The following is a 21,862-nucleotide window of genomic DNA, read 5'->3' as shown; positions in this document are numbered from 1 at the left end:
AATTTTTTTTTTTTTTATTGTTGGTTTTGAACAATCATACCACTTCATAACAATCCCCCACTTGTTCAAAATTAACAAGTTCTCATATTCAAATTATACGATACTCATGCGTAAGGATTAGATATCTTTCGATTTGAATCTAACCATAGTGTAATTCAAACAAAGTAAAGTCGAAATTCAAGGAAGCGTGAAGCTTTGAACCAAGTATTTTATGTGACAATACCGGTAAGAACACACACACGAATATCCCGTATTCTCAAGTTCCTCGTTTCTCGCTTAGCGCTTTTATGGCCTTGCGCTGATCCTTTTCAATAAACTTTTAAGAGAGAACTCCAACTCTCTATTAAGGCGGCACCACCTTGAAGTTTATTTAGGTAAAGTTCTTCCAGTACCTTTGTTACTTTTAGAAGTACTTGTGGTTTTACGCTGAACTTTATTAAGAGCTTATAGCTCAACCCTCGTTTCAGTAACAACCAGCATTATATTAATTTAGGATAGGATTATTGCGGATTATAATAATGCTGTAACTATCCACATATCGAATGATTTGTTGATACCCTTTGAACCCGTGTAAAACCTTTTGAGTAACGACAGGTAGTGTTGCCATCATTGGTGGATATTTCAGTTAAGGAGTTTCAATCCCATCCTACTTGAAGTAGATGCCACTAAATCTCTATTTAGAGGTTTAGTTAAAGGATCCGCCAAATTTTCAATTGACTTTACAAAATTTAGGGAAATTATTCCATCTTTGATTAACTTCCTTATGTAGTTGTGTCTAAGACTCATATGTCTAGACTTCCCGTTATATACATCATTGTATGCTTTAGCTAGAGTGGCTTGACTATCACACATTATTGGTATTGAAGAAATATTCTTTGATCCCAAAGGTATCTCATAGAATAAGTCTTTAAGCCATTCAGCCTCCTTTCCTGTATCTGATAGGGCTACAAATTCAGATTCCATAGTTGAATGTGTTATGCATGTTTGTTTCTTCGACTTCCAAGAAACTGCACCTCCTCCTAGAGTAAACACCCAACCCGTAGTTGATTTACTTTCATTCGTGCTAGATATCCAACTAGTATCAGTAAATCCTTCTAATATTGCTGAAAATTTAGTATATTGTATACCTAAGTTCTTAGTTTTCTTTAAGTATCCGAGAACTTTCCCAATTGCTTTCCAATGTTCATTACTTGGATTGCTAGTAAACCTACTAAGTTTACTTATTGCATAGGCTATATCTGGTCTTGTGCATTGAACTGCATACATAAGACTTCCAATAGCACTTGCATACTCTAATTGAGCAATTTCTCTTCCATCATTTTTTACAAGTTTTGAGCTTGGATCAATAGGGGTATTATACTCTTTTATGTTCAAATGTTTGAACTTATTTATCACATTCTCAATATAATGTGATTGACTAAGGTAATAACCCCCACTAGTCTTTGAGACTTTGATACCCAAAATAGTATCGACTTGTCCAAGATCCTTCATCTTAAATGTGGAAGATAGAAACCTCTTCGTTTCTTTTATCCCATCCATGTGATTACTTATAATCAACATGTCATCAACATATAAGCATATAAATATCATGTAATCATCATGCACTTTAGAATACAAACATCTATCTACACTATTATGTTTAAATCCATATGAAATAACTGCTAAGTCAAATTTCTCATGCCACTTCTTTGGTGCTTGCTTTAGCCCATATAACGATTTAATTAGCTTGCATACCTTATGTTCATTTCTTGGTAAAATAAAACCTTCTGGTTGTTCCATATAGACCTCCTCATCGAGATCCCCATTTAGGAATGCCGTTTTGACATCCATTTGATGAACATGCAAGTCATATATTGAGGCTAATGCAAACAATATCCTAATTGAAGTTATTCTTGCTACTGGTGCATAAGTGTCAAAATAGTCAATTCCTTCCCTTTGTCGATAACCTTTGGCTACAAGTCTAGCTTTGAAAGTATTTAGAGAACCATCAACATTATATTTTCTCCTAAATACCCATTTACAACCAATAGGTTTGGATCCGGGTGGTAGATCGACAAGTTCCCAAGTTTTATTTGACATTATTGAATCCATTTCATCCTTGATTGCATCTTTCCAAAACATGCTATCTCGAGAAGCCATAGCTTCTTTATAAGTTTTAGGATCGGTTTCCACTTGTAGAATAATAGGAATTGTTCTTACAACATTCAACTCATTTCCTTCTACTAAGTAAAATGAGATAAGTTGAGAATCAATTTCATCCGATCCTAAAGACTTTTTAACTCTAGTTCTTTTGCTTCTTCGTGGTTCATTAGATTCATTAATATCTTTAGAAGATATTTCATCCCGTGTTCCACTTGAGCTTAGGATATTTCCAAGGTTTTCCCTTAATTCGTTATTTGAGGTTAACGAATTTTCAAAGAACTCTACATCACTTGATTCAATAATCACATTGGTCTCCAAATTTAACAATCTATAAGATTTGCTATTGTTAGCATATCCAACAAAAGCACATTTAATGCCTCTTGGACCTAATTTGTTTCTATTAGGGTTCGTGTTCTTGCAATAGGCAAGACACCCCCACACTTTGAAGTATCCAATGTTTGGTTTTCTTCCTTTCCATAATTGATAAGGAGAGACCTTAGTTTGTTTTGAAGGAATTCTATTAAGTATCCTACATGCACTTAATAAAGCTTCACCCCACAAGTTAAAAGGTAACTTAGCAAATATAAGCATAGCATTAATCATTTCTACTAGTGTTCTATTCTTTCTTTCAGCCAAACCATTTTGTTCGGGAGTCCTTGGTGCAGAACATTGATGAATTATGCCATGTTGTTCACAAAATAAATTAAAATCATTAGAGAAGTATTCACCACCTCTATCACTCCTTAAGGTTTTTATTTTCTTTCCTAGATGATTTTCAACTTCATTCTTTTAAATCTTAAACATGTTAAATGCTTCATGTTTATGTTTCATTAAATACACATATATATATCTAGAAAAGTCATCGATAAAGGTAATAAAATACCTATTTCCACCTCTAGTTAACATGCCGTTTAATTCACATATATCCGTATGAATTAGTTCCAAAATACTAGAGGTTCTTTTTACACTTTGATATGGTTTTTTAATCATCTTAGATTCTACACAAGTTTTGCATCTATATTCATTATTTTCATTATATGAAATTAAGTCACACTTTTTCATTCGTTTCATGGTACTTTTACCAATATGTCCTAACCTAGCATGCCATAATGAAAATAAATCCACAACATAAGCAAGATCAACTTTATTTATTTTATTGTCAACAGTACAAAGTTTGACCATTCCTTCACAAGAATAGCCTTTTCCAACAAAATTCCCTTTAAGGGATAATACAAGTTTACCGGATTCATACACACTTTTGATACCCGATTTTCCTAAGAGATTTCCACTAACTAAGTTCCGATTCATATCCGGAACATATAATACATTAGTGAGGGTAACGTTTTTCCCGGAAGTGAAGATTAGATCTACATTTCCTTTACCAATGACTTTGGATCGAACTTCGTTGCCCATTTGAATCTCTTGGTCTCCATCCATTTCATGATAGGTCTTGAATAAAGATTTATCATATGATACATGCACCGTAGCACAAGTATCATACCACCACCCGGGAACCTTTCCCTTAATTGCATTTATCTCGCTCACGGTGGCCACAATCTTTTCTTCTTGAATGGAGTTGATTTTACCTTCGGAGTTGTTTCTTTTCCGGTGTCTACAGTCTTTTGCATAGTGACCAGACTTTCCACACACAAAGCAACCTCCTTTGTTCTTCTTCTTGAACTTGTTAAAGTTTCTTGAAGGCTTCCTTTTGTTGGTTTTTCCAGGTGGTTCAGATTTCTCTATGGCATTCGCTTTAGAAGTTCCTTCCGAAGAGTTTTCACTTCTATCGCGTAACCTGGATTCTTCTTCAATCCTTAGGTGCCTTTGCAATTGTTCCAAAGAGTAATCTTCGGAACTATGCATAATTTTCTTCCGGTATCCTTTCCAAGTTCCCGGGAGTTTTGCTATTATAGCCCCCACTTGAAAGGTCTCCGGGATTTCAATCTTTACCGCCTTTAATTTGTTGATAAGGATTTGCAACTCATGTATTTGGGGAAGTAGGGGAATATTTTCCAAAAACTTAAAATCAAAATATTTTGAAATTATAAATTTCTTTGTACCTTCTTCCTCTGCCTTGTATTTGCTTTCTAAAGCCTTCCATATCTCCTTTGCCGAAGAAGTGTTGGTGTACAAATCATATAAACGATCTGAAAGAGCATTGAGTATGTGACCCCGACATATGAGTTCATCTTCTTGTCGTTTTTGCCTTTCTGCTCTAACTGCTTCGGTTTCTCCATTGGTGGGTTCCGGTAATGGCGTCAATTCTGGGTCTAAGATATAGAAGATCTTCAATGCGGTGAGAAGAAACTTCAGTTTGTCTTGCCACCTTGTGAAATTTGTGCCATCGAACCGATCCAATCGAACCAAATCTTGATTTATCAATTTGATGGTCGCCATTGTTGTTTCGTTTTCCATCACACACAAAATTCGTTTGAGATTGTTGGAAATAATGTTACTCCACCAAAGATATTATGAGAACGAATTAAAAAAAAATCGAAAGAATAATAGGAGATGAAGGAATGACAGAGTATATATATGAAGAAATTGAAGGCTCAAACACAATCTTTAATTGTTGTCCTCAAACGAATTTTGCCCCCACTATTTTGGTGTTTAAAGGGTGATCCGACAAAAGGTTTGAAGGATTAATCAAGCCTTATAAAGATTCAAACACTAAACACTTGTTTGAATCTTTAAAACTTAAGAACACAAAGAAAAAAGATGAATATGAAAGGGTATTTTTGTTTGGATTTGATCTCAAGAAGTATCAATATAATAGGTGTTTTTTCAACATTTTCCAATGACCCAAGATCACCTATTTATAGCCAAGTAGTATAGCTTTACGAAGTGGTGCACCTTATGAATGAAAAGCCACCAAAAAACCAACAAAAAACGACCCAACGGTCGTTTTTTATGTACCATGCGACCGCATGGTACAAACCCATGCGGTCGCATGGTACAACCCTACCGAGACCATTTGGTCTCGGTAGGGTTCCATGCGGTCGCATGGCTTTAGGTCGCATGGCCTAAATTTTTTTTTTTTTTATTGTTGGTTTTGAACAATCATACCACTTCATAACATGTAATAGTAATTAATCCTTTTATATCAAATATAATATAAAAATATTATTCATTTGTAGTATTTCATCATCATAAAAAATATAAATCATAGAAGTTATGTGTTGAGAATACAATTTTCTTCTCTTATATTTATATCCTAAATTTTATTTTCTTTAGTTCATTTGAGATTTATCAAATCCTACCAATAAATTGGTATAAAAAACTTTTGCAGCTCTTATAAATTTTTTTTATATTTTTTTATGAAAGTTAGAAACACTTTTAAAATATTTCAGAATAATATGCAATGTACATTTAAATCTGACTAGTTATTCTAAATATACTTTTCAATGACAAAATCTTAATATATGTTAATTTATCTCTCAACCCTCAAGAAATTGTCTTGTTTCAAATCTTATATGTCTCTTCAAGTTAGGAAACAAAATCTAACCTCAAAATGTGGAACATGCAAGGGCCAAGCAACAATTTGAGATTTGAAGGGTTTGGTCAGATTACAATCACAACAAAAAGTTGAAGACCAAATTGCTCTTTTCTAAAAGTTGAAGACCAATTTGCTACTTGAGCAATAGATTAAAGTCTACAGTGCAATTTCAATATCAGTAAAATTACGCGAATGCTATTTTCTCAATTACAAACTGTCGGATAATAATATACCTGCCCCATCATTTCATTTTATTTTATTTATATACACGTGTTCTAATTGTAGCACCGACACAGTTGTCCGATGCATAAATTTTGCGGTAACGTTAACATACCATATCGCCCGCCGTGTAATGACGGGATTTCGTCAAACCAAAATCCCGCGCAGTGCACTTGACCCCTTATTTGTTAAGCCATCGCCTACTTTTTAACGGAACGGTCAACTATACACACACTTGCGTTTAATAGAGAGAGAAAACAGTATAAGATAGAGAGCGCGCGAAGGGGAGGGAAGACTGTTAACGGAGATGAATTACTAGCCCTTCGATCATCCGAGATATCGCTGATCGCAGCCAATTCCTACAGTGGATTACCGCAGATGACGCTCAAAGGCTCCCAATTTTTCCTCAATTTTGAGCCTCAGAGGTAACTGAACTCCCCTGTGTGTGTATGGTCTAGATGCATATTTAAGTGTGTGTATAATGCTTACGCTGAATTGTTCGAGTTCTGAGCTTCACACGCGTCGTTATGGCCGACTTTTCTTGAGAAGGAGCGTATACTGTTAACTCTAGGATTCGAAATTCAAGGAAAATTCAGCTCGTCAGAGAGATTCATCTGATCAATGAATCAAATGAGTTAACTTAATTCTTTCTGAAAACTTTTCAGTCATTATACAATGCAGAATGGTATAATCAAATAATTGAAGAAGGATAATTATATTCTAATTTTTTTAATTAGGAGCCAGCTAGGAATAGGGGAATATCAGAGTAGGAGAATAGTTGCAGATCTTCATAGTGTTTCATGTCTGGATAGTAGGAAATTGTTTCCTTGGATTTAGTGAAAAAAGAATGTGGATTTGTAGAGATAGACATCAGCATCAGGATGATTTTGGAAATTTTGAATACTAATGGTGATTGGAAACTAGTTTGAGTCGAGAAAAAGCGATATGGGCACTGGAATTGGGATTCTTGTGAATTATGTTGTTATCCTTTGTGAGCAGGCGATTTTTGGATGTTGATTCCAGGTAAACTCGTGCAAAAGGTGGCCAATTTCCGTTCAGATATTCATATTGTAGCTTGAATGTGTTCTCAACTTATAGAATTTTATATTCTCTCCAAATTATGTTAACACCATACCTTTGTTTTATTTTTTTTATTTTTATTTTTTGGGAACTTTGTGGCCATACAAGTGTAATGAATGATGCTATATTGTTTAATGAAAATTTTGGTACTATGATTGGTGATATGAGAATTGTGAAATGTTTACAGGGATGCCTATGGATTTACTGTGACATCAAAACACCTCCATAGGTTTCAAGAATACGCTGATATTTATAAGGTAATTGCTCTTTTTCCTGGCTATCAACAATTTCATTGATTCCTATTTTGTATAGAGAATCCGTTGGTTTTCTTAATTATGTGAGCATTTATAATTTTGAGAAGATTGGTGTTATATATCAAATGAAGGAATCATTTGATGAAACCATCGTCTGAGAATATTGAACGACTGAAAATTAATAACCTTCCTATTTCCTGAGTACTAGAATAAAAAAGATGTATTTCTGCTATATTTAAATTGCTTAGATTTAAATGGGTGGTTACAGGAAGAAGAAGAGGAGAGGTTACAGAAATGGAAGGGCTTTCTTGAACAAGCAAATTCTACTCAATCTCATCTTTCCAACAAGGAGATCAAGTGTGTGGTTTCTGAGGTGACAAATCATCAAAGTGACCCTGATCATGAGGCAAGTGGAAGGGATGATTTAAGTGAAACGAACTCAGTGAATTCTGAACTTACAAAGCAGCAAACTGAGCCTACTCAGGAGTTGACCGTAGAAGGGTATGATTCAGGTGAACAAAAGCCTGTAGGTTCTGAAGTTACAAAGCAGAAATCGATTCAGGAGGTGAGTGGTGAAGGGGATGACTCAAGAGTACAGAAATCTAATTCTGACACTACGATAGAAAGCAATCCAATTAAAGAGACCTCAGTTACCCTACAAATAAAATCTCGTGAGGCGAAGACATGGGTTAAAATTAATCCATCTCTAGATGTCATTGATAATATGATGAGTTTTCGTGTAAGGAGAAGAAACATGGGCAGTGAAAATATAATCTCTACCCACAATCAGCTTCCATCAATAGATGAGGCAAGATTATCAGAAGTGGAATCTGAAGAGGACGGAGAGGAGAAATTTTATGACAATGAGATAGCTGATGACAGTGCAGATGCCTCTGCTGAAGGAAGTAGTGCCAGCAATGAAATTTCCCCAGAACCAGTATTCCCTTGGAAGGAAGAATTAGAGTTTCTCGTTCGTGGTGGAGTACCAGGGGACCTTAGAGGAGAGGTACAGTCTTTCTTTATCAATGTGCAGGTTTCATAGTTTCCATCCAGCATTAAAGTTTCTTTTACCTCTGGACTTGTGGGGCAGGTGTGGCAAGCCTTCGTTGGTGTTAGAACACGCCGGGTGGAGGGATATTATCAGGATTTGTTGGCTGTAGATTTTGATGCTAGTGATGGTAAAGAGCACAAGGAATTACTGTCGGGTGATGATAACAAGCACTGCAGCAGGAAGGGCGTTGATTTGTCAGAAAAATGGAAAAAGCAAATTGAGAAGGTCATTAGATGCATGGGCCCTGGACTTTATCGTTCAATCTTTTTAATTCGTAGGTGCTACTTCTTCTTAGGGCCCAGACAGGATGGTCTTCTAAAATGCCTTCTAGCTATTGTTGTCAAACTAAAACAATGTTGGTTTCCTTTTTAAGATGTTGATTACATTTTCTTCACATTGAGTCTCTTCCAAATGAACATGTACTATTTTACCTTTTCTTTATTCTTATATGTCAGTCTCTTTTCTTCCCCTTTGTTATTTCTGTCTTTTCGTCCCATTCTTTATGTCCTTTTTTTTTCTTTCTGCCTATGAATAATACCATATCACATTGTAATTCACATTCCCCAATTAGTTATCTTCTTATTGTCAGGATTTGCACCGAACATTTCCAGGACATCCTGCACTGAATGAAAATGGTCGAAATTCACTAAGGCGTGTACTTCTGGCATATGCGCGACACAACCCATCTGTTGGGTATTGCCAGGTGGGTGTTGCCTTAATATATTCTTTCTTTGTTTTCCTTTTCATAAATCATGTGGTCTTTATCTTTGACTTCTGAGTAATAATGGTTTTAAATGCAAAAAAGAGGAGATAACATTTAGAGATAATCTGAGATAAAGTTTGAACCTATGGGAAAATTGAAACGAGGACAGTTTTTGACTTTAAAAATAAGACCAAATATAGGAAATACACTCTCAGAAAAGTAATATTTAATGTTGATTTATCAACTTGGTGCAAAATCTTTACTATATGTGAGAATTTTATTCAGGTCACGCACTTCCAATCCATGGATTTTAATGTAGTTATAGAAGTTGTAACATAAGTAGCGAATTGAGATTTTCAATTTTTTCATGAAGATATTGAACAATTTATTGGTTGATGGAAGGTAGAAGAAGTTGTCTGACTAATGTAATACTTGATCTGGAAAGGAAATAAGACATTACCAGAAACATTCTTAAGTCAATGTGCACTTTTAGTTGTCCGTTGTTCTTCGCATCATGTGTTATTCAGCTTGAACCACATCAAGATATAACTAGTTTCTTTTTACAGCACTCGCTTCTCATTTTTACTTCCTCTTATGTATAATTACACTTGCAGGGAATGAATTTTTTTGCTGGCTTATTACTTCTCATGATGCCAGAAGAAAATGCCTTTTGGTAAGTTTTAAGCCACCTGTCATTGTCCTGTTTATACCTGTGTTCCAAATTTTGAGGAGGAATAAAACTGTTAGATGTGAATGGAGACTATTTTGCATTTGACGGTAATTTTGTTGGCCTTTGACTCTGTACTTCCTCGTTCTTGTAATTAGTTCCTTTATAGAAGTCAATGTTTGAAATGGCTGTGGAATATTTGTTGAAGCAAAATTTGTTTCATTGAAGAAATTCCATCTCTGTCCTGCAATTGTGATTATTAATTTGGAAGTTTGGATCATTTAGGACCTATTTCTTGCTCATTGTTTCTCTGAGAAAATCTGATACGAAGATATCCAATCAGTCGGCTTCTTTTTAGAAGACGACAATGAGCTTTTCTGGTTGTATGACAAATCATAAGTAATCATAAATTTCCATAAATATCTCTTTTTGACAAGGCTTAGAAGTCTGTCATTGTTTATATGAGATCGCACAGATGATGAAGAGTTAGAGACTGTTTTGTGCTTGTCATGTCAGTTCACATGAGAAGATCAGAAGAAGAGGTCATGAGAAGGGGATTCTGTGGTTCAAAGACAACGAACTGTATTTTTACTGGCACATTTCAATTGAAATGTTCCTGTGGAAGAACTTGCCTCTTTCATTAACATTTGGCCGCCTTTATGAGTCTATTGCCCTCACACAAACACAGCAATGATTTTTCTCTAACCTATTGCCCTCACTGTTCCTACTCATACTTGAATACATTGTAAATAGATATCCACGTAAAACTTTCCAAGTAGACCTCATGGTAGACACTTGCAAGAGATAAATTGAACATGGACTATCGTCCCCGTGAACCACTAAATATTTGATTCACATAGTTCTTGTTAGTTTCGCACAATATTTTTTTTCTTGATCTCACATGCAATGCATTTCTCCGTATGATTAAGAATAAATATGGTTTCGAGCCTTCTTGTCTAAAGTCAAAATCTCTTAATTCAGTTAACTGGTATCACTATCCTTAAACCTCTTGTATCCAAAGTGAACGCATGATTGAATGATTACAATATATGATAAATGTGCATTATAATATACATGAAATCGGTATTGTAACTTTAAAAATCATAAAGATGAATCTTTGTACTTTTTACTATATCTCATGTAATTTTCTTGCTCATAATCTTTTGGTAGCTCGCGAATACGTATAGGCTACTCGAAAGCTTTGTTTTTAAACTAATTGAGATAATAATATGATTCAATAATGAATAATTTAAATAATATCCCTCATCCTAATAAAGCTTTATTTATGTATCTACACATATATAAATCTTTTATGCAGTGTACTTGTGTAGTAAACAATAAAAAATGCTAACTTCTTCAACTAGTTTGTTTCAAATCTTTCAGGACTTTGGTGGGTATTATTGATGACTATTTTGATGGTTACTTTTCACTGGAAATGATAGAATCCCAGGTATGTATTCCATTAATCTTGCTTTTGCAATTATTATATGCTCATCTTAAATGGATCTACTCTCAACCAAAAGAATTTGTTTTAAATGTAGGTTGACCAGCTTGTTTTTGAGGAGTTGATGCATAAAACATTTCCTAAACTTGGTATCTCTATGATCTTATATTTCCCTTTTCTTTTTCCGACAAATTTGTGTCAAATATTAGAAGTTTCTCATTGCTTCTATGATGCTGCAGTCAATCATCTCAACTATTTGGGAGTACAGGTGACATTGATAATTGGACCTTGGTTCCTCTCAATCTTTGTAAATATTCTTCCATGGGAAAGTGGTATGACTTGTACTATTAGAAAGTTCATAACTTTATATATTGGTCGTGTGTTTCTGTTTATTGTTCATCCTTAAATCCTAAGAATATACTAATGTGTTTTGTGAACTTATGACCAATTTTCTTGGCTCCAGTTCTTCGAGTTTGGGATGTGATATTGTTTGAAGGGAATCGCGTCATGCTATTTCGAACTGCTCTTGCTTTGATGGATTTATATGGTAATGCAGACACTGTTAAACTATGTCAATTTGCATGGGAGATAATAAGTCAAACTATCTTCTCCAAATATATGCAGGTCCTGCTGTAGTTACTTCTAAGGATGCTGGAGATGCTATCACTTTGTTGCAATCACTCACTGCGTCCACATTTGATAGCAGCCAACTTGTGTTGACTGCTTGCATGGGGTTCTTGACCATTACTGAAGATAGACTGCAAGGACTGAGAGAGAAGCATCGACCATCCGTAGTTGCAGCAATTGAGGAAAGAGCAAAAGGGGGTCGAGTTTCTAAAGATCCTAAAGGTCTTGCAAATAAGCTGTATAGCTTCAAGCATGCACCTGAATCATTGGTAAAAGAAGGCATGATGGAAGCAGGATCAGACAACAAGCTAATGTCTGGTAAAGTATCAGATACAGAGTCTCATTCTACAAACATGGATGAATTTCTTAACAGCAGAACCATTAATACTGAAGTAGATTCTCTTCCAGACCTTAAAGATCAGGTAGGTTACCATTCATTTGACTTGGAATTCGCCTTTCATGCCCCTTTAATCACTGAAGAAACTTATGTTCTGTTTGTCGAGACTACATTATTGGCTGCTAGTTGACAAAATATTTTCTCAATAATTCATCCCTTATTTCATGACCTTGGGCCTGTCTTTGTATGTTTGAGCGTTGTTGGTACATCATGGATTTGAAATGGTTGCGTGCTCCAGAGTTTGTCATTGTTGGGTAGTGAAAATTTGCTCATAAAAGAAGAAACTTGAATTTGCTTATCCACTGTCATTGGAGTTACTGAATTTTAATTTTGATATTTTGTTGATTTATAAGCTCAATAAATCGATGACTTTCTGGTTTGGTGGTTTCAGTAACGTATCAAATGATGCTTTGTCATGACTCTATCATCAATATAGAGAAATTAATGGGAGCATTTCTGTCCATCTCTCCTTAGCTTCTTCCTAACTGAAGCTTGTAGTACAAATTCATACTGGTTATTGCAAATTCAGATTGACGTTGTATAAGCTTGCAATGTATCTGCTTATCATAAATTTGTCAATTTCTGTGCAACAGCCATAAGATCAAATATCTTATCTTTTCTCTTCTGTGATAACTCAGACTTCTGATAGGCAGATTTGTGTACCGGTTAATAGCAAATGCCTTTATGATACATTTGTTAAATGGTTCAAAAATTGTAACCCATCCTCGTGTTGTCATTTTTATAGTTCACTTATGAATAGATTTTTTGCAGGTGGTTTGGTTGAAGGTCGAGCTGTGTAGTTTGCTGGAGGAGAAGAGATCTGCTACACTCAGGTTAGTCTGTATAATGCTTGGCATCTGAATTCTATCCAAATGGAAGAACTTGTCGACTTATTTTCTTTTCGCTTTTGCAGTTGGAGTTGAAAATGTGCAAGGCATTGTATTAAACTCTTAAATAGCATCATGGTTGTCAGTCATGCTAGCATTTAATTTATCTTGAGTACACAGCATTTTGTGCTTCCTTACAGTGCCTAATGCTTCAGGCCATGCTGTCACTATTACTTTCTGCAATTCAATCATATTACCTTTCGTAACTGCATTGGCTAATTTTATAATATAATGCCTCTTTGAGCAGAAAAAACCGTCCTACAATCATAATTTGTTTGAGCAAAGCATTCTTTTGATGTATGAAAGATGTGTTCTTTTCTTTTGTAGGGCAGAAGAATTGGAGGCTGCCCTTATGGAGATGGTCAAGCAAGATAATAGAAGGGAATTGAGTGCAAGGGTATTTTTAGAATACATTTTATCTAGAACAACTTCTGTTATATTACACGGTGTGACTTTCAGATTCACTGAGATCTTGACCGTGGTTAGTGTATCATCTCGCCCAGTTCTCTACCTAATGATACATTCTTCGGACCTGATGGAAAAACGAGGGAGAGAAAATGTTGCTATTTTTAATTATAGAATATATGTGGGTCAACTTGTCCCTTTCCCTAGGTGCTATGTTTTCCTCTTGCCTATTTAGGTGCAATATTGATGTCATACATATTGAATTTTATCTCCATTACCAAAATATCGTCTTTGATTCAGTAATCTGTCAATTTACTATGATTACAGCACTAGATTTTCCCAAGGATTTCAGTGTTCAGAAATATAAAGAAATAATTTAATCCCCTAGAAATAGAAATAAACTCGATAAAACTATCCTTCACTTTATTCATCTATAAGCCTCATTTTCACCTAACAAATTGGTTTCCTGAAGTGTGTCAGTCATAAATTATTTTACCATTTGAAGGTTTTATATCATTTACTATCCTGCAGGTTGAGCAGTTGGAGCTAGAGATTGCTGAACTACGGCAAACCCTGGCTGATAAGAAAGAACAGGAGAATGCTATGCTTCAGGTTTGATTCAACTTACTCTTTCATCTCTACGTGGACCTAGGCGAAAATGACAGTTATCTTCTTTACAATTTTTAGTGATGAGGATTTTGTTTTAGGTTCTGCTGCGGGTTGAGCAAGAACAGAAGGTCGCTGAAGATGCTCGACTGTTTGCAGAACAAGATGCAGCTGCTCAGAGTTATGCAGTAAATGTTCTTCAGGTTTTATCTTTGTTCAATTTACAATAATTGATACTCCAATTCTCATTTGCTTCAAAAAACTCCTTACATTGGCTAGACTGGTGCATTTTGTAGGAAACAGTTGTAGTGTTTCCTTAGTGTTCGCTAGGGAGCTTAAATTCTGGGGAGGAAAACATGTGATACTACTTTAACCTAGAATCAACCCTCGTGTTTCCTAATTGTCCCCACTCCCGAGGCAATAGATCATCTTCCTTGGCAAAACATGAAGTGTGGAGATTCTTTTTTCCTACTCAGAAAACGCATGGCAAGTAATGGTCGTGGCATTTTTTATTTTTGTTTTTGCATAGGAAGGAATCATTTTTGAGGAAAATATAGTTATCGGTTATGACACTCTGGCTTGAACATCTTTATCCTGGTCTTGCTCTGTCAAACAATTGGAAACCAATATCTATCTAATGGTAATTTTTTAATTGTTCTAAGAAGAACACAAACCAATATGGTTGATATAAATTATACACTTCCCAAAACTAATTAGAAACATAATGCAACTGATGTTCAAATTCTTCATAAAAGTCTGCTGCTTTGTGATTATACTTTCCAAGGTTCATTCCGGATTATCAGCTTGCAACAAGTACCTTATTCTGATACATAAAAGTAGTTCACGATCGATTGTTTCATTTTCATTTCCTTAAACCCGGACAAAAGTATGAACTTTTCTAAAATCGTACAGGAGAAGTATGAAAAAGTTGCGACTTCACTTGCTCAAATGGAAAAGAGGGCTGTTATGGCTGAGTCAATGCTAGAAGCTACATTGCAATATGAAACAGGGCAAAATAAAGCATCGTCATCCCCACGGTTCGTGAACTATTCTCTAGACACTAATGTTATTGCTTTCCCTGCAAGAATTATGATAGAAAATTTTAGAATTCCCTTTCAGAAAGTTCCCTGTCACATCACATAGGACACATACATTCAGCGTCTTAGCATTGTATTTTCTCATCTTTTGAGTTCTTTATGACAAACTCACTTCAAATGGTAACTTACGTTATAGGCCTGGAGTTGGAAATGTAGAATCTCCACATAATATGCCAACAAGAACTGGGCTACTCTCATTTGGCCTTGGTTGGCGTGACAGGAACAAGGCAAGTTATTGCAATCTTTGTTGGTTGTCTTTACATTCTATCACTACTATTTGATTTCTGTGGCATGATGCTAAATGAACAATCATATTGATTTCCAGTAACAAGCAGTAAAATCCACGAGTCATTCACATGCAGAGATACCAATACACTAAAGCTGAAATCATCGATAGTGTCAAGTTCATAGTTCCAAAGCTTATCTCGTGTCAGTTTAAGCTGGATGTATTGGACGTTGATCTAACTAAAAGTATAAATGAATGAATTCTTCTATTGGAACAGGGGAAGACAAGTAATGCTGTGGTTTCTAGTGAAAGCAAAACTGTGAATGAGGGATCAGATGCAAGCAGAGCGCAAAGTCATACTAATGGACATCAAGAATAGGGGAAAAACGTACTCAATGTTAAACGGTATCTTGCACCTCCTATTTTCCTTATGAAGAGCTTCCTGGTTTTTTTTCTGGTTTTACAATGTTGTGACAAAAGAAGGTTATCTAATCGTACGTGTCAAACTGGAGAGTCCCCCACGGCCCACGGTGTGGGGGAGGTGGCTTTGGTGAGAAACCATGCCGTGTTAATCCACATTTGGTAGCAGATAGCCTGGAGTATATAATTTACTCCAAAATGGACAAGTTTACATTTTTGTGGATGGGAAAGAAATCCAATTTTCAAATAATAGGGAAGGCATTCATCTTAAATGGCTTTTACTTCTATAATAATTCCTTATGTCCAACTATCAGATAAAAAACCAAAATTTAAAACTATGGACAAGTTGATGATTTATTCTTCATGCTTGTCTTGGAAGTTGCTGAATCTGCCTTTTTGATTGGCATTCATGGATGTATATGTTGTAACAAAAGCCCTTGGTTCATATGATGTTCTTTCAACCTACTTGCGTACATTGCAATCGAGTCTAGTGCATCGATGGTAACTCCTGTTGAGCCAACAAAGAAAGGGTTATGACCCATGAAAGCTTTTATTTAAGCAAGTGGGACCATATTTTTTGCTTCCAGCCTCACCTTCGATATGGATTCCCCATCACAACTTCCTAGCCATACTTTCTCCAGCAATATCATCACCCAGAACTTCACAATTGACAGAATTTTGAAAAAACAGTTTTGAGGAGCGCGCGTGCCTTCTTTTCTTAATTGGTTCCTATTTTTCCTGGAAAAGGAAAACCAACTTCTATACATAAATGTTCATGAGCTCGATGAGTAAACGTATGATGATCATTTTTCTTTCAATCGCCAGCCGATGGTAGAAGAATCGCTTGCCTTTTTTTTGCTCTTGGGTTCATCACGTTCTGCCTCCAAACCTTTGCTTCCAACCTCAAATTCATCATCAGGAGTTTGAGACGCTAATATTGAACGCTCCAGATGTGATCATATCACCTGATGATGGAACTCTGGTGGGATTAGTTGATTGGACTAATGATTCTGTGTCATTCCAATTATCAAGTCCACTACATGACATTCATTTCTCTCATTCAGTTGGTTACTCTTCAAGGGATTTTTTGTTTCATTACGAGTAGCATCTGATGCAAATCCATGCCCTTGTCCATCTGATGGGGATGTGCTTAAAGACCGCGATTTTGGATGGTTATCCAATTTCGGCAATCTGATCGTTTACTGTTCTTTCAACCTTCTTTTTCACTGGATAATCAAGATTCGTCAAAAGGGAAATCTTCATTTCAAAACTTGCCCAGATGCAGAAGAATGTGAATATTTTGCAGATAAATAAAAGCCCAAAGAGCGCAGCAAAATGTTGGGTTCTCTGGGTAGGGTAAAATTTCCTAATTTATGGAAGAATACAACAGCTAAGAAGGAAAAATGAAAATTTTTACTTGTGTAAGTTGTGTTTGATTTGAAAATATAGATCAATAATTTTGTTGATATTAATTATGGTATTTGGGATTTGCATTAAACCAGATTAGTTGTAATTTGCTGATCAAGCTCACTGTTAAGTGTACTATCATAGGTCATATTGAGTAGTAAGAATGGACCGTGCTAAAATAAGTTTACATCAATTTCCTTATTATGATTACGAGTACTCGTGGTAAGACCATATTTGGCTTGTATTTATAAACATTCAAATTACTTTTTATTCATATGTTATAATATACTCACAAGTACTATTCACCATTCATTTCTATTTATTTAAACTCTGCATAAACATCTCTCAAAAATGCTTGCTAAATCATTTATGATTTATTTGATAAATTGGATCCTGCTCTATTAAGAAATCATTGTTATGCTTTTTATTGCGCATTAAATATGTATGTGAACATTAATTAATTGAGAATCAATAATAAGGACATGGACATGGATTTGAATTTGAACTACTAATTAATAGTAATTAAATGAATGTGATTAATTGAGACTTCAAGTATTCATTACAATTTGTAATTTAAATACATATAAAGGTATTATTGAAATAATTAAATTGTAGCGAGGCTATAATCGTCCAAAAAGTGATTCTCACTTGACGTGATATTTAGGGAGGTGTCCTCAATCTAGAGTTTGATAGATTTTAAAACTCCATTTAAATTTAGGTATCCTCAATTAAGATTAAAATATAATTCATTAAAATGTAGGTGTCCCCAATCCAGATTTTTAGAAATATTTATAAATTTAGGTGTCCTCAATGTAAATTTTAATAGGTAGTTTTGAAATTTAGATGTCCTCAATAATTAGTTGATTTATAAATATTTTATTAAGTAGATAGATTTTGAAGGATTTCAAGGCAAAAATATAAATACAAAAAATCTGTAACAATTTTATCCCAACCCTAAAAATTTCACAACTTTTCTCTCCTCTCTCCAGATTTGCTGCTCTCTCTCTCTCTCCCCATCTTGAACAAGATTTTCTTCTTCTTTCTATCTCGCATTTCTCTACTGTGAAAAGATCATGTACGGAAACTTATCAATTGATGATAATTTATGAAAGATTACTATTTTTGTTGAATATTGAGTGTGATTTTTTATTAAACTAATTTTTTCTTATTGACGCTATATATTGTTTACTATTTTATAGATGTGCTGGAAATTATCATGGCAATTTACAGTTCCTAGTATGCATACTGGAACAACTACGTCTTTCAAGTTCTATATCCTATTCTTTTTTCTTGGGAAAAGTTGGTTGTTTTCTATATATACCTACAAATTCTAGCCATGACATGTGAGGATGGTATCCCACAATTTTTTCTTTTGTACCAGCATGGTCAATGAAAATTCTGGAGCATGGAATTAATTGCCTTCTGGTCATGTATGTGTACATATGTGTGTTTGTATCTCACAAGGTTGTGACCTTTTGAACTAATTCATATTGATTACGACTTTGATTATTTAATGCTACAGATTTTTTCCCTCTCCCACTCTTGCTTTTTGTTGAATTTATTGAATATTGAGTGTGATTTTTTATTGAAACTCTGTTATAATATTCAATTTTTAACAAACAATTGAACTAGGATTCATTTTCTGTGATTTATTAACGTGTATATGTGTAAGAATGAGTTGTTAAAGAAGAAGTAAAATTTTGTGGCTTATGTTAAGCATATTTATAAATTTTACACAGAATCTATAAAATCCATTGAAATCTATAAAATCCATGAAAATTTTTTAAAATCTACAAAGTAGAAATACATTCAAATCTTATGAAATCTGTTAAATTCTATCAAATTTCACACAATCCATGAGAATTTATAAATATTAAGAAATCTATTAAACTCTGAAATGAGGACACCCCCGTTAATATATTATGGATTATTGAATTGTATCGCTCTTCAACCCTCATGGGTAATTATTACAACCATACTCTTAGAAAAAAGAAAAAAAAAAAAACAAAAACAAATACTGAACATACGCACCAGGATTAATGTCTGCGTTAAGCTCCATGGTTCTTATTTTTCTTCAGTAGAGAAAAATGAAGTGAAGGTAAGGTACTAAAGCTAAATATATAAATGCTCTATGTTTTCTGCAAAAATTTTGGCATACAGTGAACCCGTGAAAAGCAATTGAGGAAAATTTACACTGCAGCAGACTGCTCATCCTCGTTCTCATCAAGGTTAAGCGCTTCCAATAACTTTGGCCATGACTCCTGGAGACCTCCAGGCAAATTAAATTCCATCAACTTCCCTTGACTACGGTAAAAATCTTCCACTGGCTGACTCTGAACCCAAAAGGAATGGAAATGCATAAGCTTAACCAGAAAGTAGTGAAATTTCCAAAGATCAATTTTAGATCAAATCCTCCTCCGCCAAACCTTTTCTACAGTGAAATCATATTATATAGAGCAAAATGCAGTTGTTTTCCGTTCCTTGTACATAAGAAAAGCCTGTAAAGTAATCTTCTATTTTTTATACCTCCCGCACCCCCTGTCTATCCCATTTGACCAGCAAAGAAAAAGCATGATAAAGAGAGAATAACGCAGTACCTTCTCATAGTATACCCGAAGTCTTTCACTAACAATAGCTTCAGTATCATCAGAACGAGTAATAAGCTTTGAAACACACTGTGGAGGTGGAAGAAGTGGATCCATACTAATATCTGGATTTCCATTTTCCCCCTTGACATTGATATATGCTACATTAAAATTCTTCCCACATTGGCTGCATATCCTTCGTCCAAGGCATTTCTCAACCAGTACCTTTTCTGGAAGCTTGAGATTTACCACCAGGTCAATGTCCGTTACATCATCCAATATTTCCTGCAGGTAGAAATAAGGAACCAATGAGAATTGTGCATAAACTTCATGCAATGGCCTCCCATTTTCTATTGACAAGTGCATGTATGGAGAACTGGTTAAATAGAAAATTGTGAGATGAACATGAAGCATGAAAGAAAAAGGAAGCCAAATCATATTAGCATAATACCAATGAAAGTCCAGAGACGCCATTGCTCAAAGCATGGATACAAAACAAATACTAATCGAATGAAGTGCTTGGAGCCCTAGGAAATAGGATAATTGTCTGAGAACCAAGAGGGAAGTCATTATCTGTTAACTGCCTATCACCTCCGGCTGACAAGAAATCAAAAATATGCATATACTTTTCAACATTAGTTAAATGAAAACCTACTACATTGATGTCTTGTGTAGTCCTTGTTTCTACCTTTTCCTCTCTTTTCTCAAATCTGTGAACCAGAGAATACACAATGTATTAAGAAATTCAATAAAGCAGGAGCCCAATAAAGCCCGAGATATGGAGAATTTGGAAGTTTATCAATAGCACAAGTCAAAATCTGTTCTCAGGATCAGCAGCAATTCTCTTCTGAAGATGAAACCTTCTTATAGAAAGCTGAATGTCTAGCATATCATAACCTTAACGACGTATCTATAGGAACCTTGGAAGAGTACATTTTTGAGAAAAGCTAATATACAAGGAGAAAATACTTACTGCTTGCCTAACTGTTCGGGGAAATCCATCTAATATAAATCCTGATTCACCTTTAGCTTCTCCTGTCTCGAGCCTCTTTGACAATAAGCTTATAATTATCTCATCAGATACCAATTTCCCTTGGTTAACGATCTCTGTAAGCTGCAAAAGAGAACCAAGAAAGACGAATCAACAACATACCACACCAAGTTTATATATATTACAAATGGACCCAAACTGCATCCTGAGCAGTACACATTTGTCAATTTAACTAACCTTTAGGGACTATTATTACACAGAATCAAGACATAGTTACATAAATATGTAAGTACACAAGAAAGAGGCTTGTATAAGATGTCTTGGAACCAGGGGCTACCCTTGTGCTCAAAACGACCTCGCCACTAAGTGTCAATTATTATATTAAAGCACCCAAAAATTACATAGCGCTCTTCTAATCTCTAATTCCAACGGATCTCAAATATATGGAAATCAGTTCAAACCTGAAAAAGCATGCGTCCATACATCCATTTAAAAAAGAAAAAAGACCTTAACTTTAATTATAATTATAAGACAAGCTACTGATCTAAAAATAAACAAAGAAACAAATCTCAATTCCCAATTGTAACGTATCCCAGAAGTTATGTTTTACCTGTACTGCCGACGTTTATATTTATACTATATAGGGACAAATGTGTACACAGGTTAAGAGGCGGCGTACTTGTTTGGAGAGTGGGCCAGAGGCGGAGAGCTCTTCACGGACGAGATCTCCAGTGGCGATGTGGGGGACACCGAGCTGAGCGGAGAGGCGGCTGGCGAAGGTGCCCTTTCCAACGCCCGGGCATCCCAGGAACACCCACTGAACATTTTTGTCCTTAGTATCTATAAAGGGACTGAAGGATTCGGATTTCAAGGGTGCGGCGGATGATGACGCCGCCGTGGATAGAGACCTCCAGATAAAATAATTAGTCAAAGTGGAGGAGGAGGAGGATCTGAAAGCTCGGATCATGGCCGCCATGGTGGTGGTGGGTAAAGGTATTCGCGGCGGCGTTGGGAGTGTAATCTTACTTTTCCGGGGAAGCTGGGGAGGAACTGTGACGAAGTGATCTGTTAGGCTTTTCGCCTATTAACGTGTAATGGGTTTCTTTCACAGATTCCAAACTGTTACGGGAATTCAGGGCAACGTTTGTGAGCTCGTTG

At 35.3% G+C, this 21,862-nt stretch overlaps 2 protein-coding genes across 6 annotated transcripts; one reads left to right on the top strand and one right to left on the bottom strand.

Moving 5' to 3' along the window:
• The first annotated feature begins 5,941 nt into the window (after window positions 1-5,941).
• On the top strand, window positions 5,942-18,658 carry LOC111382076 (ecotropic viral integration site 5 protein homolog). 5 transcript variants are annotated; one of them, XM_023005943.1, is made up of 18 exons: window positions 5,942-6,282; window positions 7,125-7,194; window positions 7,460-8,197; window positions 8,282-8,467; window positions 8,832-8,945; window positions 9,560-9,618; window positions 10,996-11,062; window positions 11,154-11,388; window positions 11,520-11,603; window positions 11,681-12,105; window positions 12,852-12,913; window positions 13,295-13,364; window positions 13,904-13,984; window positions 14,080-14,181; window positions 14,891-15,015; window positions 15,212-15,302; window positions 15,579-15,706; window positions 18,328-18,658. In XM_023005943.1, the coding sequence occupies exons 1-17, from the start codon at window positions 6,236-6,238 to the stop codon at window positions 15,678-15,680; spliced, it is 2,658 nt and encodes an 885-aa protein (XP_022861711.1). In that variant the 5' UTR covers window positions 5,942-6,235; the 3' UTR covers window positions 15,681-15,706; window positions 18,328-18,658. The 5 variants fall into 5 exon arrangements, with proteins under 5 accessions (XP_022861711.1, XP_022861710.1, XP_022861713.1 ...); XM_023005942.1 differs by lacking the exon at window positions 18,328-18,658 and adding an exon at window positions 16,547-17,338; XM_023005945.1 differs by lacking the exon at window positions 18,328-18,658 and having other exon boundaries at window positions 11,154-11,205; window positions 11,296-11,388; window positions 13,295-13,448; window positions 15,579-16,083.
• Window positions 18,659-18,936: 278 nt separating this feature from the next.
• On the bottom strand, window positions 18,937-21,862 carry LOC111382070 (adenylate kinase-like). Its single transcript, XM_023005934.1, has 4 exons — window positions 21,384-21,862; window positions 20,687-20,827; window positions 19,726-19,998; window positions 18,937-19,461 (listed from the first exon to the last, which is right to left on the bottom strand). Exons 1-4 carry the CDS (start codon window positions 21,678-21,680, stop codon window positions 19,318-19,320), a joined length of 855 nt encoding a protein of 284 aa, XP_022861702.1. The 5' UTR covers window positions 21,681-21,862; the 3' UTR covers window positions 18,937-19,317.

This window comes from Olea europaea, unplaced genomic scaffold (genome assembly GCF_002742605.1).
Source record: "Olea europaea var. sylvestris unplaced genomic scaffold, O_europaea_v1 scaffold2429, whole genome shotgun sequence".
Taxonomy (NCBI): Eukaryota; Viridiplantae; Streptophyta; class Magnoliopsida; order Lamiales; family Oleaceae; genus Olea; species Olea europaea.
Note: the sequence above shows the minus strand (reverse complement) of the source record. Positions and strands in the feature narration are given on the sequence as shown.